Here is a 17,144-nt window from a genome sequence, read left to right on the forward strand (position 1 = left end):
GAAAGCCCAGGACAGCCGCGAGACCAGCCCCGCAGGGGACGGCTGACCGGGAGGCTGTCCTGGCTGGAGTCCGCTGAGGCCTGCACGTGCACACGGCCCAGGTGCCCCCGGACGGAGGTGAAGACCCCGGAGGGATCACAGGAGGGGTGTGCCCGGAGGCTGGCTGGACAAAGAGAGGCCTGCGGGAGGGGCTGGCCGGCACGAGCTTGTTTCGGGGCGACTGCGGCCACGCTGCACCTCGCTGGACCGCACACTCCAGATGGGCGGGTTTTGTCACATGTACATTTTATCTCAACTAAGCAGTTTTCATAAAGGGCCTCAAATCAATCATCCAAGCTTTCGTTCTAAGAAACTAGATAAAGAGCAAATTAAACCTGAAATAATTACTCCTGCGTGTCAGGAACTGGAAACCACCCAAACGCTCCCCCGGGAGGGTAGGGGGTGGCAGACAGGCAGACAGCAGGTCTGCGTCCAGCGACAGAGTCCCGGCAGCGCCAGGAAAGGTGCCCTGGACACGGGGCAGCGGGGGGCTCGGGGGACTGTGCGTCTTGTGCCCGGGCGGCACTTACACACCTGCCGGCAGCTGCCCTGAGCTTCTGAGGACTGGGCTTCACCGCCTGTAACTCGTGCTTTGGTAGGTGGGGAACAAAGAAAGAGGCAGGAGGGGGAGAGGCAGCAGCAGCGGGAGGAGACACGAGCCTCCCCTGCACCCGCGAAGAGGACGGAGCGCAGAGGCAACCGCCTTCCAAAGGGAGAACGAAGGGAGGGGAGAAGCCCCAGCCCCTCCCCGGCCCAGACAGCGTCGCTGGTGAATCGCACCGAACACGGAAGGGAGGCTGAACACAGTCCACACGAACTCTCCCAGAAAGCACTAGAGCAGGGAGCCCCCGGTGGCTTAGAAGGCCGGACACCGCGAGAGACCACAGGGCAGCGCCCCTCACCAACTTGGAGCACAGCTTCTCAGCACGACCTCTGCACATGGAAGCTGGCCACCCAGCAAGGGGACAACGCCCCTTGACCACTGGGAGTCACACCTGGGGACACGTCGAAATCACAGCAGTGGAATGAAGCAGAAAAACCATCTCAACAGATGCAGAAGAGCTGACGAAACCTACACAACGCCTGATAAAAACTCTGACACGGGGGCTTCCCTGGTGGCGCAGTGGTTGAGAACCCGCCTGCCAACGCAGGGGACACGGGTGCCCTGGTCTGGGAAGATCCCACATGCCGCGGAGCAACTAAGCCCATGTGCCACAACTACTGAGCCTGCGCTCGAGAGCCCGCGAGCCACAACTACTGAAGCCCGCGCGCCTAGAGCCCGTGCTCCGCAAGAGAATCCACCGCAATGAGAAGCCCACGCACCGCAACGAAGACCCAACGCCGCCAAAAATAAATAAATTTGTTAAAAAACAAAAAACCTCTGACGCAAACTAGGAATTCAGGGGAACATCCTCGCCTGCTAGCAGGCGTTTACCAAAAACCTACAGTGAAGTCCCGTTTACTGATGAAAACACGGTGCCCTCCCCGAAAGCCGGAAGAGGGCACGGGAGTCGATCCCCTGCACTGCTGCTCACCCACAGGTCCTGGTCGGTGCCACGAGGAGAACAAACACACACATGAAAGGCGTACAGATTGGAAAGGAAGAGGGAAAACTCTCTAAATGCAGAGGACATGACTGTCCACAGAGAAATTCCCAGAGTTTACAAAAAGCTATTAAAACTAATGAGTGAGGGGCCGCTCGTGCCTTGAGATGGACTGCGTTCTGCCTATGGTATGCGTTGCCCTCTCCGTAAACCTGCTTTCACTTAAAAAAGCAAAACGAACGAGTGAGGGTTTAGCAAGCTCATAGGATACAAAAATAGTGTATTAAAAGCACCATTTCCAATAGCTCACACAAGTACTGAAGTATTAACAACCTACAGATCTCTGAAGATCAAAAGCTCTGTGCCAAGATCTGTATGCTGAAAACTACAAAACGCTACTGAGAAAAACCAACAAAATCTAAATAAATCGTAACATAAGACATCATGGATCAAAACACAGACCGTCAACCTTTTTCAGTACAGGGCCAGAGAGTAAATACTTCAGGCTTCGCACAACAAGAGGCTAAACCAAAGACATCACTTGGGTACTAACGTAATACATTTCCACAAACATTCTGCCAATGAAATTAAAATCCAAACAATAATAATTGAGTATACTTTTTTGTGATAATCCTGGCCTACTAAGGAATTCTGCTTTGGGGGAGGACAATTTGCTTCATCGGGGCTCAAGTTCACGTTCTGGATCACGAAAACCCATCGCAACGTCCCTGTTAATGCTGACCTGTGACGCGGCCTCTATGTCTTTCTGCATAGAAAGTACCCAAACAACGATATCCATCTGCAAGCATGAAATTTTAATTGAGCACACTCGTACTGGACTCTCTGAGATTTCTCTCGACCTTTCCCTTTCAGCATTTGTGCAGTGAAGGGTGAACCCAGCAGGCCTGGGTCATCCACACCCTGCACATCCAAAGGAAGGTGTGGCCCCTGACCTGCTCCTGGGAGGTTGCCCCAAAGCCCCTGGAGGGTCCTGCCTGATGGGAGCCTTTGCCCACCTGGGGGCACGGGCCACACAGACCATGCCGACAGTGTGATCTGTGGTGGGCCAGAGATCAACCTGACCTCCGGAGGGCTGGACACTAAGGCCAGCCACGCTGATGGTCAGTCATGGCTACGTGACCGACCTGGATAAACAGCCTGGACATCGAGCTGCGTGTGGTCTCACCACCTGTGGCCCTGGGACAGGCCAGCTGGAAGCCTTGACCTTTTTACCTCTGCTGATTCTGGTGTATATCCTTTTGTTGTACTAAACTCAGCCACGAGTGTGATGGCTTTGCTGACCCAGAACTGCAGCAGGTGACACAGTACAGATGGTGGGGCAGCTCCTCAAGGCAGCTACGTGGCTTCTGAAACACAGAAACCTCCTTCGCACGCGCACCGCGGCCCAGAACACACTGCGGGGACTGTGGTCTGAACGCAGAAAACATGCCCGAAGCAAATCTGGGTCGGAATGGAGATCCCATTTCTCGTTTTAACATCTGACGGTAAGAAACCGTATAAAGCAGTTTGGGATTCAAACAACGTCAGTCATCACCGAGATGGATGTACCACAGTGTAAGTCTGCAGGAAGGGCCATTTCATGCAATGCTGAGATGAGTTCACAAAGGGCCATCATCAAGCATGCAGCAGAAACGAATTTCCAAAGGCACTCGGCGTTTGATACTCGTGGTTGAGTGTTCTCATTCTGAAAAATTCCAATTTCTGCCCCAAATTTAAGAAATCACAGTAAAATTTAACCACTGCTACGCCCTCAAGCTGCTGCGTGGTAGGGCAGGTCAAGATATTCAGCTTCCACCTTTTATTTTGGCTGTGTTGGGTCTTCACTGCTGCGCACAGGCTTTCTCTAGTTGCGGCGAGCAGTGGCTTCTCTTATTGTGTAGCACAGCCTAGGTCTAGGCGTGCGGGCTTCAGTAGCTGCAGCACGCGAGCTCAGTAGTTACAGTGTATGGGCTTAGCTGCTCCGCAGCATGTGGGATCTTCCTGGACCAGGGGTCAAACCGGTGTCCCCTGCACTGGCAGGCGGATTCTTAACCACTGCACCACCAGGGAAGTCCTCAGCTTCCACTTCTGATAAAAATTCACAGAACTGATGACGGCTGACTCCTCGAGGTCAAGTGCAGCTCACCGCTGACACAACAGGTGGGATGAAGCACGAGACTCAACATTTTGCACAAACGCCTGCTGACAAGCAGCCCGACGGACCACGGGCTCCAGGCACCTGATGTGTTAACAAGCTTTGTCCAGGAGTCCAGCCGAGCCGTTCTGCTCCATACACCAAATTCTGTTCGCGCACATAGCAGTCTGTCCTACGAGTCAGTTCACGTGGGTCTGGAGGCTGAGAGGTCAGATGATCTGCCGTCTGCAAGCTGGGGACCGGAGCCAGTGGCGAGAATCAGCCTGAGTCCAAAGGCTGAGCACCAGGAAGCCCGATGTCCAAGGACAGGAGAGGATGGATGACCCAGTGCAACGAGCAGGATGCCAGCCCCGCGCCTCTCCGCGCCATCAGGCCCCACAGACTGGACGCTGCTGTGCTGGGAGGGCTCCGATCCAGGCTGACCTGTCCCGCCATGCCCTGGTGGCCGCACCGGAAACGACGTCCCCCCGGCTCCCCGAGCCCAGCCGGGCAGACACAGCATCCTAGTAGAGCCCGCTTCAGTCGGCACGAGGCTGGCATTTTCCCCACTTCTTTGAACATCTCGGCTGTGCCTGGTCCAGGCGGACTCTTCACAGAGGCCGGTCTCCTCATGGGGAGCCCATCCCGCGCACCCCGTGCCCACTCCCAGCCCCTCAACCCGGGCAACCAGCCTCCCAAAGGCTGCTCCTCGGCCAGCTGCCACCACCACGACTGAATGACGCCACCACCAGTAACCGGCTTCGCCTGCCCAGCCGATGAGCAAGCAGACCCCGCTGGAGGCTCTTGTCCGGTTCGCGAACTTCCGTGAAAGCCCTGCGGCTGCACCCACACACGCTGCGTCCCTTCGGCACAGCGCCCACGCCCCTAAAGCCACCACCTCCCAAGCCTGGGTGCCCTGCTCGCCCGGCGGGGACGGGAATGCAGACAGGGCTCCGAGCTGCTGAGCTACGACACGTAGGTGTGATTCGCAACGACGGCACCGCAGGTGGGCAGGTGAGCAAGTGAGGCGACCTCACCACCGCTCGACCACACCGAGGCCCCAAAGCAGTGAGGACAAATGCAAACGCACGAGCACGGCTCGTTCCAACACGACTTTATTTATGGGCACTGAGATTTGAATTTCATGGAATTTTCATGTGTCCTAAAGTATTCTTCTTTTGATTTTTTTTCCTCAACCATTTAAAAACGTAGGAACCATTCTTAGCTCATGAGTCACACGAGAACAGGCAGTGGGCCGCAGCCTGCCAGTCCCTGTAGCAGAGGACTCAGTCCTGGTGAAGATGCCAATTCTCCCCCACACTGATCTCAACCATAGTTTCAACGTGATCCCAATCAAGACTCCACAGTTTCTTTCTGTAGAAACCAATAAGCTGATCCTACCCTTTACAGGGGAATCCGAGACGCCAGAACAGGCTCCACAACGTGGAAAAGGACAGTCAGGGGATTCCCGGCGGTCCAGTGGTTAGGGCCCTGCACGCTCACTGCCAAGGGCCCGGTTCAGTCCCTGGCCAGGGAACCAAGATCCCGCAAGCTGCGTGGCACGACCAAAAAGAAAAAGAAAAAGGACAAAAGTTGGAGGATTCCCACCTGATCCAGATTTGCCGTGAAGTTACAGTAATCCAGACGGCGTGGATTGGCACAAGCATGGCCGCATCAATGGAAAAGAGAGGAGGAACAAAGGGCACCATGGCAAACGGGTTGGACCAAGGTGCCTGCAGATGGCGGGGGGGGGGCGGTCAAGAGGTTAACAGGTGGAGATGGACAACTGGACGTTCACACGCAAAAGGGGAAGGACCCGAGAACCATCACCTCTACCACACACGAAACAATGAACTCAAGATGGGTCCTACACTTGCAAGTAAAACCTGGAACTATAAAAATTCTACAAGAAAACAGGATAAAATCTTTGTGACCTTGGGGTAGGCAGACTTCATATACTTCTCTCTTGTAAAAGAGAAAATTTGCAAAATACATATCTCGTAAACAACTGAAATCCAGAATATAAAAGAAACTCTCACAACTCAACAGTAAGCTTCTTTCCAATTTTAAAAACCGGGCAAAGGATTTGTCCAGACGCCTGACCAAAGGCACAGGAACGGCAAATAAACACGCGGAAAGGGGGCCAGCAGCACGGATGCTTAGGGAAACGTGAATCAAAACTCTAGTGAGATGACCTGTGTGCCAGTCAGACTCCTGTGCAGAGGACCCAGGACCCTCAGCATCGCTGCCGGGAGCACAGGAAAATAATGCCGCCGCCTTGGAAAGTAATGAGGCTGCACTGCGGACAGGCGACTCCACCAGGCAACCCCACCCCTGGGCACTTTCACCCACGAGAAACACCCATAAGAACAAACGTTCACACTCAAAGCTGAGCACAGGTGCTCACGGTCGGCTTCACTCAACCACCAAAACTGGAAATAGGGGCTTCCCTGGTGGCACAGTGGTTAAGAATCCGCCTGCCAATCCAGGGGACACGGGTTCGAGCCCTGGTCCGGGAAGATCCCACATGCCACAGAGCAACTAAGCCTGTATGCACCACAACTACTGAGCCTGTGCACCAGAGCCCGGGAGCCACAACTACTGAAGCCCACGTGCCTAGAGTCTGTGCTCCGCAACAAGAGAAGCCACGGCAATGAGAAGCCCGTGCACCGCAACAAAGAGTAGCTCCGCTCGTCGCAACTAGAGAAAGCCCGCGCGCAGCAACGAAGACCCAACGCAGCCAAAAATAAATAAAATAAATAAATAAAAAATTATATATAAAAAAAAAAACCTGGAAATGGCCCAGCTGTGATCTGAATATCAGGTCCTTCCAAAAGTCACGCTGAAATCCTAACCCCAAAGCCATGGTATCTGGAGGCAGGGCCTTTGGGAGGTGCGTAGGTGGGGCCCGGAGTGGGATTAGTGCTCTTACAGGAGACCCCACAGAGCTCCCCAGACATCGAGGCTGCTGGAGCCTTGACCTGGGGCCTGCAGCCTTCAGAGCTGCAAGAAGTTGGCATCTGTGGCTGCCCAGCCCCCAGCGGCTCACGCCTCGTTACAGCAGCCTGAGGGACCGAACCGGCCCCAGTGTCCCTTCGCTGCTGAATACACCTCGGTACGTCCATTCGATGGAACCTATTCAGCAAGCAGAGGATGAGCCACCGACACGAGGACAAGTCCTGGACGCGCTGCACCCCATGAAGAAGCCAGCGTGCTGCACGCCGCCCTGTAAAGGCGCTCTGCAGCAGCAGGGGCAGATCGGGGCTGCCAGAGCTGGGGGGGCGCAGGCGGGCTGACTGCAGAAGGCCAGAGGGCCACTCGGGTCGCGGAAGCAGTCTAACCGCTACCCCCCTCCTGGCCTGTTTAGGGCCACACACGTGCGAGCGTGTGCGGCCGTTACACAACGGTGTGCGTCTGCCCAACTCCAAGAACCGCACACGTAAAAGGGTGCTGAAAAGTGTACTTCAATAAACCCAGATTTAAATGCAAAAAATACACACAGGCCGCTCCTATTTGTCTCAGTAATGATGTACCCTAATGTCACCACTAACACCGAACTACCCTGAACTGAGCCATCGCCCCATGGGGAGCCCGGGGTCAGGGTCCCACCAGCCTCGGGCCACCTCTTCATCAGCAGATCGACACATAACCTGTCCTCTGTGAGAGTCCATTTAAAGACACCGTATCCGGTACGCATCACATCGTCCATTCATGAGTGCTGGGCCCGTAGCCTCCCTGCGCTTAGGGATACTGGACGCGCTTCATGGCTATGCTGAGGGGCACTTGAAACACCGAAATCTCCAACTAAAAGCTCAAAAATTCAAGTGGCATGGTCCTAAACAGGCCGGGGGACCCATCCCTCGTGGCTCCACTCGTTACACATGAACCTTAGGGAGACGGCGGATTCGCAAAGACGATCCGTGAGGAGTGATGGGGCTGGACAGGATGTGTCCGCTGAGCAAGTGGGCGGGCTGGTCACAGCCAGGAGGCCGCGCGAGGGGAGCCAGCGGGGACAGAGGCCCCACAAGAACACGGGCGCACACCCCAGGAGGGCCGCCAGACCCGTCAGCATCCCTCCAGAACCGCCTCCCACCAGGTCCCCTGGGGCTGGGGACCCCGCGGCGGGAACGGCGGGGCGCCGAAGGAAGCCAGACTCCTGACCCTGCAGGACCGTGTCCGCTTTCACCTGCTGCACCTGGGCCCCACCAAGCCCAGAGCCAGGACGCCTGCACGCGGGCCCCCTCCGCTCCTCTGTCCTCGCCCCGGCAGCTCCAGCTCCCCAGCCAGGCCTCCCGCGTACACACCCCGCTGGACGGAGGCCAGACCCTGACTGGAGGGGCAAGTGGCCGATGACCACGGGGCCCGGCCTCCCTCCAGGGGCTGGAGCACAGGGCGGAGGCTGACGGCCAGTCACGCGGGCGCCAGAGGCCGGGTCCCAGGCCTGAGCACGGCAGGTGTCCCGCACATCTCTGCAGACAGAGGGACAGAGCCGTCCTTACCCGCACGCCGGGGAAAGCCCGGCCGGTGCCCACGGCTGAGTTCACTGGAGCACGTCCCCCCGCGGCCCTGAGCTGAACCCAGTCCCCTCCCACGGGGTGCGGCCGCCTCTGAGAGGCGACCTCCTGCGACCCCCAGGGGAGCCCCGCCCGCGCAGCCCGAGGAGCCCACTCTGCCCGACGTCCAGACGGACCCTCGGGGAGCCAGTGTGGCCACCTGGACCCCTGCCTTGCAGAGGGCAGGGAGGTGGCGGGCCTGCCCTCCAGGGGTGCCGAGCGCGGGAGTCCCTCTGGGCGTGCCGCAGCCACGCCCCTCGCTCCCGAGGCAAGCAGCCCCCACCTCCGGTCACCACCGCCACACGCGTCACCCAGAGGAACCTGGGCCTCCATCTCAGGGGCCCATGCCCAGCTGGGACCCCCGCACAGCAACAAGAGGGCCAGGACCCAGTCGGGGGGCGATGGGGGGCCACCCAAGGGCGGGGCCGAATCGTGGGGCCCCGAAGATGCTGGGAGTTGACCCCCCACCGCAGGAACCACTAAGCAGTTTGAAGTAGGGGAGACGGAGCAGACCAGCTGCTCAGAAGGGTCATCTCCTCAGGCAGCCCAAGAATCGCAGCCAGGAGAGGATCAGGGCGCTGCAGGGCCGGGAGAGCAGGCGTCCCACGAGAAGGTACAGCTCCAACCTGCATCCCACTGACCGGGAGCAGGGAGGCCGCAGGGGCATGGCCAGCGCAAGACGACGGGCAGTATCCCCGAGGCCACCCCTGGAAGCCCCGCCCGCCAGGCCCTCCCCAGGAACCTCACCCCGACGTCAGCCTGGACCCCCCGGCTGTGGAGACGGCACCAGCACCCTCGTCCGTCCACACAGGGGCCCCCAGAGCCCCTGGAAGGCTGTGCCCACTGCTACAGGACACGGGCCCCCTGCTCCCTGAAGACAGACGGACAGGGGTGCAGGGCGGACAGAGACGGAAGGCAGGACAGGACATTGTGTACAACATCAAACTCTTGAGAGAAGGCAGGCTGGGGGTCATGGGGGGCCTCAGGGCACCCCACCACCCTCACCCCGCCCCGAACTTCAGCGGGAGACAGCTGGGAGGAGGGGCCCCTGTGCCAACCTCACCCAAGCCACCCTTCGGGCCCCGCATGCCAGCACCCACGTCCACATGTCCTGGGAAGGCCACTGCGCACTGCAGGGGTGCCCGCCCTGCCACGTGAGAACGTCCCTGCTGGCCCCGCACAAGTCTGGCATTCTCCCGCGTGTGGGTGTCTTACCTAGTCAAAAGTTAAAATTAAACAAAGAAGCATTTCTGACAACAGGACAGGATACAGATGACAAAGGCAAAAACAGCAGGGGCAACGGAGACACTGTCAAGCTGCCTGGAGGACTAGGGTGTTCCTATCACCTTTTCAAAATATATTTTTAAAAATCAACTATCCGAAAGAATGGGGGTTAATTTCTTACGATGATAGAAGAAAAACAAGAGACGAGACCTGAGGGGAGATGGTTGCAGCCCGCCCATTAAAGACATACCCACCGCCCCAGTGACCGTGGTATCGGTGGCTCCTAGCTGTTGGTTTTTGCTTTCTGTCCTGAAACGTGACAGCACGTCTCTGCACAGAGACAAAAAGAGGTGCCCGTGGTGCCCTCAGTCCATGGCTGGTTCCAGAAGACTGGCCAGGTGCCCCCACTCCCCACGCAGAGCGCAGACCCCAGAGGGAGAGGGTTCGTGGACCCTGACCCCGCCACCCGCGTCCAGGCCTCCTCCACCACATTTGCTGTCACCGCCGAAGGCAACTCTCTGCCCAGGCTGGGTCACTTCCCGGGGAAGAACCAGGCCCTGTCCCCTCCCAGGCTGACCCACTCCGCCCAGCCAGTCAGCTGGCACAGAGCTGCAGCCATGCCTTCGCCCCGCCCAGACATCCTGGTAGGGCCTCGGGACGGCCCGCCAGGTAGAATGCAGGCCACCCAGAGAACGCTGGACTCTGCTAACTACTTTCTAGTGCCTGTCCCTCCCATGCGTTATTTGGTACAAACTTACGCTAAGAAACTGTTTATCTGAAATCCAAACTGAACGGGCATCCTGTACTTTCCTGGCTGAGTCTGGCACCTTTGGAAAAGGTAGAGCATCCTGAGTGGAGACAACAGGGGCGGCGGGGAGGGGGGCTTTCCCAGACTCTGCTCCTGCAGTGCCCCCCAGGCCAGAGCAGGCTGCCCAGGCAGGGCCAAACCCCAGCAAGAGAGGGGCGTACCTTCCTCTGTCTGGGCCCTGAGAAATCCAGACACCGCCCCCCAACCCCGAGCAAGCAGCACCTCAGGACAGGGTGCCAACCTGCCAACACCCCGCCCACCGGAACCACTGGCCTTGCAGACCTGGGGCAGCGCCTTGGGATTCCATACAGAAACTGGGGACGGAACTGCAGGGACCAAGAGGGAGTCCAAGTGGAAGCGGTCCTGCAACGCAGGCCCTGGGAGGGCCTCCAGGACACCCTCAGGGGGACACGCAGACCGCTCCCCTGGAGGAGGCACCGCAGGACACAGAGATCCTGGTCAGCACCGTGGGGAAACTGAGGCACGGGAAGGTCTGAGGGTGGCCAGGCCCCCGCTGACTTCGCAGCCAGATAGGTGGCTTGAAGCCCACATGTCAAGGAGTGGACACAAGTGGCGATCGGGGCATCCACGGCCTGGATGGGGCAGGGACAGCTCCCCTTGGAACCAGTCCCCACAGGCAGGCACGGTGGAGGTCCCACCCACTGAAGCAGGGGCTGGCAGAAGTGCCTGGCAGCGGGTGAAAGTGCAGCAGGGGCCAGCTGAGGGCCTCCAGCCCCCAGCCGCCGCCACCTCCTCCTGCAGCCTCCGTGCCTCCTCCAAGCAGGAGCTGGGCGCCTCCGTTCTGCGGACACGGCTTCATTTATTCAGCGTGCCGACGTGACCGCAGGGCCAGCGCCTGGGATGGGAGGTAAGACCACACCTGCCGAGGGGCTTCCGGCTGGCTAAACCCAAGGGGGCACCGGGCGAGCTGGAGGGTGGGCAGACCGGAGGGGCCTCAGGCTGCGCGGGAGGCCAGGAGGGGTCTGCACTGCGGAAAGGTGGCCCAAGAGGGCACGGGTTCGAGGAGCACTGAACGGGCAGCTGCAAGGGAGGCAGGAGCCCTGGGCTGCGCAGCTGGGGCGAGGCAGAGGCCGAAGCTACCAGGGCGGAGAAGGCGGCTCGGTCCTGGGGGTGACCCTCCCGCCTCCATCCACAGACGGCAGGCTCCTGCTTGGAGTGGCGAGGCTAGGAAATGAACAGGCCCCTCCCAGAAGGGCCCCTACACTGCAGCCTGCTCCCCACAGGCGTCCGCCAGGGGCCTGAGCTACACGGGGTACAGGCCCCCATTCCCATGACCACCTCTGAGCCAGAGAGAGCAAGGGAGGGCCTGCCGGCCGGGCAGGTGCTGCACTGACCCCCTGCACAGATGGGGGTTTACGCCCAAGGTGACAAGGCTGGCCTGACACTCGGGGTCACCTGGCCAGAGAGAGCGCAGACTGAGGACAGAGGACACTTGGTAAGCGAGGCCAGCGCCGTCCTCAGCCCTGACACACTCCACCAAAGGTGGGCAAGTGAGCATCTCAGGCTCAGAGAGGGTGGGCACCTCACCTCCCTGTGAAGGACCAGCTCAGAACCCCATGGAAAACCCGCGGCACAGCCTCCCGGAGCCCCCGCCCCACGAAGAGGGACAAGGCCCAAAGCCGGCGGCTTCCTGGGGCCCAACTGGGAGGACGAACAGCCCAGGAAGCCGGCCCCCCAGGGCCTCAGCCAGCTCAGCGACCCCCTAACCGGGGGGCTGCCTGCCCCTTCTGCACCCTTGCAAGGCACCTCCCTGCTGGGCTGGGGAAACAGGACGCAGCAGGAAGTCTGGGGGTGTCTTAGAAAAGCATGCTCGGGGTGACCACAGGCTGCTGAGGACCCGGAGAGGGAACCCTGCTAGGGGAAGCCGCCAAGCACACGCCCGGCCCAAGGGGTAGCTCAGCCGCCCCTGGGCTCCCACGCATGGGGCTCCCCACCCCAGAGGGGACCCACTCCCCACCCCAGCACCCGAGCCAGCCCTGCCTGCCCCGGTGGGCACTCCACACCCCTGCGGCCCCCAAACTCCCGCTCCCAGGAGGACAGCCAGCACCGCCCCCCCCCAGACCATGTGCTCCAGCTCTGCTCCGGGGTCGGGGGCTCCCGCCAGGTCGCTGGCCCGGAAGCATGCTCTGCGACTTCAGAGCCTTCCACAGTTCCTCTGCCAGGGCCCAACAGGCTACACGGTCGGCCCCCAACAGGTGGGCAGAGCCCCCGCCTCCCTGGTGCGCCGCTCGGCCACTACCCGCACCGGCTCATGAGGGCCGGCCCAAGGGGTCACTTCGGGTTGGGATGAGCATGGCCGAGGCAGAGGTGGCGGAGGAGGAACAGGCTGCTCAGAAAGGGGGGGGAGGGGAAGGAGATGGGGTGGGGTATAGAAGAGTGGGTGAGCGCTGCCGGGGGAGGGGGAAGGACGGCCCAGCCGGGACGGCCTGCAGTGGGGGAGGGGTGCAGAGGCGGAGGGAGGGGACCAGAAGTGGGCCGATGGGGGGGCTGGGCCGATGGGGAGGCGGGCGGAGGAGGGGAAGGGGAAGAAGGGAAAATGGGGGAGGGAGGGATACGACGGGGGACCCGGGCAGGGGGTGCAGAGGGGGCCCGGGCGGAGGTATGGCGAGGCCCGGGGCGGCGGTTTGGGACCGAGGCAGGGAGGGGAGGAGAGATGGGGGACGGAATGGGGCCCGGGGGGGATGGGGACCCGGCGGGGACTGGGGGGATGGGGGCCGGCGGGGCCCGGGGTGGCAGGGTCGGGCCCGCGGCGCATAAAGGCGGCGGCGGCGGCGGGCGGACAGGCGGCGGCCTTACCTCCGACCCTGTACATGTTGGCGGCCATGTCCGGCGGCGGCGGCGGAGGCCGCAGGCTGGGCCGGGCTGGGCGCGGGGCTCGGCGCGGGCGGCCGGGAAAATGGAGACGCGCGGGCGCGAGGCGCGGGGGCGCGAGCGGGCGGGCGGTTTAAAGGGGCCGCGCTGCTGCTGCCGCCGCCGCTGCCGCCGCCGCCGCCGCCGCCGCCGCCGCCACCGCCGCCGCCGCTGCCGCTGCCGCCGCCGCCGCCGCCGAGGCCGCCGAGGCCGCGCAGGGACCGAGGGCCGCGGTGCGGGCGGGAGAGGAAGAGGAGGAGCGGCCGCGAGGAGGGAGGGGCCTCGGGCGCCACCGCCCACCGAGTGGGCGGTTACCCGACCCGCGGCCGCGCGCTCCCGGACGCCTGCCCGCGCCCCCCGGGGTCTTCCCCAAGCCCCTCCCCGCAGCGGCCCCCACCAGCCGTCCACGCCGGTCCGAGTCCTTCCTGGGCTTCCCGCTCCTCCTTCCCACCCTCCCTCCTGTCGCAGGGTCCCCTCCGAGTCCCTCACTTCCCTGAAGCGCAGCGGCCCAGCCGCGGCCTCTTGACTCCCGGCCCGGCCCTCTCCGCTCACGGCAGGGGTCTTTGTCCCTGCCCCACTGCCCAGCCCCACGCGCCGCCCGGACAGCGGCGGCGCCCCCATCCCACCTCCGTGCGGGCACTGCCTCCGTGGACTGTGGCCTGAGGAGAAGGCCAAGGGAGGCGCGTGGCCGTGCCCAGAGGACCCTCTGCAAGGCCCCGCCTGAGAGCGGGGGTCCCGCAGGCCTCTCTGACACGGCCCAGAGCCCGCGGCTGGTGGGGCGGGGGGCGGTGCGTGCCCAGTACAGCGAGTCTGGACGGGCCCCTGTGGGTGAGGCACCTGCCTGTCCTCCCCAGGCCGGGCAGAACCTGCAACCGAGTGTGAGCTTAAGGTCCGAGGATGGTGGGGAGCGAGCGCGGTGGCCTGGGCGCACCCCGCAAGGAAAAGCAGTGGGTGCAGGGGGGAGTCCCGGGTGGAGAGTAGCGGGTTCCCGGCCACGGTGGGAGCCAGGACCAACCTGGCTGCTAGGAGGCCAGCGGAGGGAGGTGTCGGGGCCCCAGGGTGACTGCCTTGTCCACTCAGGGACATCCCTTCGAGACACGGAGGGGAGTGGCGAAGGGGTGGAGCTCAGGAGAGGCCCCCGGCCGAGCACCTCCGCCGTGATTGACGGCGGCTGCAAGGGAGGAGCTTAGGACTCAGGATATCTAGGCAGGTTCCCCAAGCGGGGGCGCTGGGGGTGGAATGGTCTCCCTCCCCCAGGCCCCCGTCCTAGCTTCGTGGCTTGCATCTCCTCATCTGAACAGCGAAGGTGCAGCATGAAGTCCCCTTCCACCTACACCTAACAAGTCGACCATAAAGTTAGTTAAGAACCACCGATAAGTGCCCAGGCAGGGCTTTCAGCTTTCCGCAGGGCCGCCCGCCTGCCAGCTGCGGGGAGAAGCAACAAAGGGCGGGGGCTGTTCTCCTCCCTGGACGGGGCCGTGGGGGTGAGCGGCAGTCCGGGCTGACCTCCACCGGAAGCAAAGCCACGGGCCGCGTCTCAGGGAAGCCGCTGGAATAACAGGTCTCCCCGCTCCCAAAGCACAGTGACGTCTAATAAACCCTCGGGAGACAGCACAGAGCCCCCGCTCCTCCGTTGGCTTCCACACTGCTTTCCCCTCTCCAGACTAACAAAAAAGGGAGATTGCATGCAATGCCCAGCCCTTACACCAGCTCAGCGGCAGGCCAACAGACCAGAGACACCTTGCAAAAAAGACTTAGGAATTCATCCATTTAGTAGCAGAGGAAGTAGACATTCAGGAGAGAGCCGGGAGGGTGTGTGAAGGTGTGGCCAAGTCCACGGCCTCAAGGACAGCAGGGGGCGGGGGTGAGGCACAGCGGAAGAGACCTGAAGAAGCAGAAGACAACTCCACAGGAGCCCTGGAATCTTAGGAGCTTGACAGGACATGAGATCGGTAATCAGAAGTCAGAGAGTAGATGGCAGGACAGCAGAACGAGAGCAAGGTTTAGGAGCTGAGAAAACACAGTTCCTCAAAATCACGCCGTCGCTAGAACAAGAAACAGCGAGGGGCAGGATGTCGGGCGACTAACAGGGACGGCTGTGCGGTCCAGTGGGGAGCGGGGGAGAGGTAATAAACATGACATTACGGGCCTTGAAGACAAAGTGATGAGGGTCAGGGGACAGGGTGATCATAGTGAGGGCACTGTTTGGAGAGGCTGAGACATTGCTGAAGGAGGGACCCATGGGAGTCCAACGGTGGGTGAAGTGGCCCAGAGGCCACTCGACAGGGCTGCGTCCTTGTGCAGGGCCTGGAGAGTCCCGAGTGACCTGAGCTGACCTCTGGTGAGGGATGGGAGAAGCAGCAGCAGATGTGGAGGCAAGAGGCCTCAGAGGAAGGCACACGGTGCCAGAGGCCGTGCACGGTTAGATAAAACACTCAGAGACTCACTACAGGAAAGTTCCCCTGGAGTCACCTGGGAGCCTCCAGGACCACGGTGGGGTGCAAGTCACACGGAGACCCACCTCGCCTGCTTACTGAACTTCAGGGATTCTTAGAAGCGTTTTTCAGAGAAAGCATGTCACATACAAAAACAAAACCCCAAGTTGGCCCTGCTCTCTCCAGCAACATTCAAAGCCTGAAGAGCAAATTGCGAGGGTAAGAAAGCTAAACTGAAGAATCCTGCCCCAGCCAAGTTCTCATGCGTGTTTAAAGGCCTCAGGGAAACATTTTTAAACCTAGAAGAACCTGAGAAATAAAGTTCTTTAAAAATGTGAAAGCTGACCTTTAAGACAGCCAATAAAGATGTAATTGAAACAAAGACTGAGTGGGCAGGTGCTGGCGGTGAGCTCGGCCCCCCAGTGGGATGCGGATATGACACGTGGAACGCAGGGGACGGGAGTGACTTTGCAAGGTGGGCCGGGGCCAGAGGGGAGGTGCCGGCACCCTTCACCGTTCAAAGCCCGGCATCGGATGGACGCACACCACCCAAACCCCAGTGACACCCATCTCTCAATGTTTGTTGTAACTTCTAAAAATAATCTTAGCAAAATCTTGTAAACTTGGGGTGAAGAAGCGTTCATCTAATTTCAGCGATCATGTTTTCCCTTAAAATTAAATTTTTAAAAATTTGAAAGAATTCTACACTTATTCTGTATTTTTTTTAAGATTCTTTTTTTTGATGTGGACCATTTTTAAAGTCTTTATTGAATTTGTTACAATATTGCTTCTGTTTTATGTTTTGGTTTTTTGGCCACAAGGCATGTGGGATCTTAGCTCCCCGACCAGGGATCGAACACGCACCCCCTGCATTGGAAGGCGAAGTCTTAACCACTGGACAGCCAGGCAAGTCCCTATTCTGTATTTCCATATATCCTCTCGCCTCTGCCTAGGCCTTTAGAAATATCTGAACAACCTCCACCTAATGTCGACAGCGGTCCTCTCGATGATGAAATTGTGGGCGAGATTTTTAAACTTTATTGTTGGATTGCTGAATAGTGAGCAAGTGTTCTTGTAAAGCCAATGAACTCATTTTTTTCAACCGGCAACACTGGGCAGTGACTGTCTGTGGCCCTCAGTAGGGCACGAACTACACACACCTCCCAGGCGCCCTGCCAGCCCTTGGGGGGGGTGGCAGGGCGTGCCCTGTGGGCTGGGCTGGGGGGCTCCCTTTTCTGGACACACACTCTGGGGTGTCCAGAGTGGCCTCTGCTCCTGCTCTGAGCCCACCTGATCCACGAGAACAGGCGGGTGCGAGGGTACAAGGGAGACCACACAGGAGGGTGGCCGTCCTCTCTGCCACAGGAGAACCCAAGCAGACCCCCGGCCCGGGGGTGTCACTGTGAGTCTGGGGAGGTGCATTGCTCCTCCTAGACTTCAGGAAGGGACCTCCCGGTTGGGAAGCAGAGTAAAGGGACACTGCAATGTCCACTGTCAGCAGTGACTGGGGGCAGTGTCCTAACCAGAGTGGTGCTG

At 60.3% G+C, this 17,144-nt stretch overlaps 1 protein-coding gene across 5 annotated transcripts in view; it reads right to left on the bottom strand.

The window, feature by feature from the left end:
• MTA1 (metastasis associated 1) overlaps positions 1-13,339 on the bottom strand; it is a 38,499-nt gene extending 25,160 nt beyond the window's left edge. For 4 of the 5 annotated variants that reach the window (XM_079913533.1, XM_079913532.1, XM_079913531.1 and 1 more), the window contains exon 1: positions 13,120-13,339. In XM_079913533.1, the coding sequence (XP_079769659.1) occupies positions 13,120-13,147 (28 nt within the window). In that variant the 5' untranslated portion in view covers positions 13,148-13,339. Of the gene's footprint in view, positions 1-573; positions 4,342-13,119 lie in introns of those variants that run through there. The other variant, XM_079913535.1, reaches the window with a different exon arrangement.
• Positions 13,340-17,144: the final 3,805 nt, after the last annotated feature.

Source organism: Stenella coeruleoalba (genome assembly GCF_951394435.1).
Source record: "Stenella coeruleoalba genome assembly, chromosome: 2".
NCBI classification, from domain to species: Eukaryota; Metazoa; Chordata; class Mammalia; order Artiodactyla; family Delphinidae; genus Stenella; species Stenella coeruleoalba.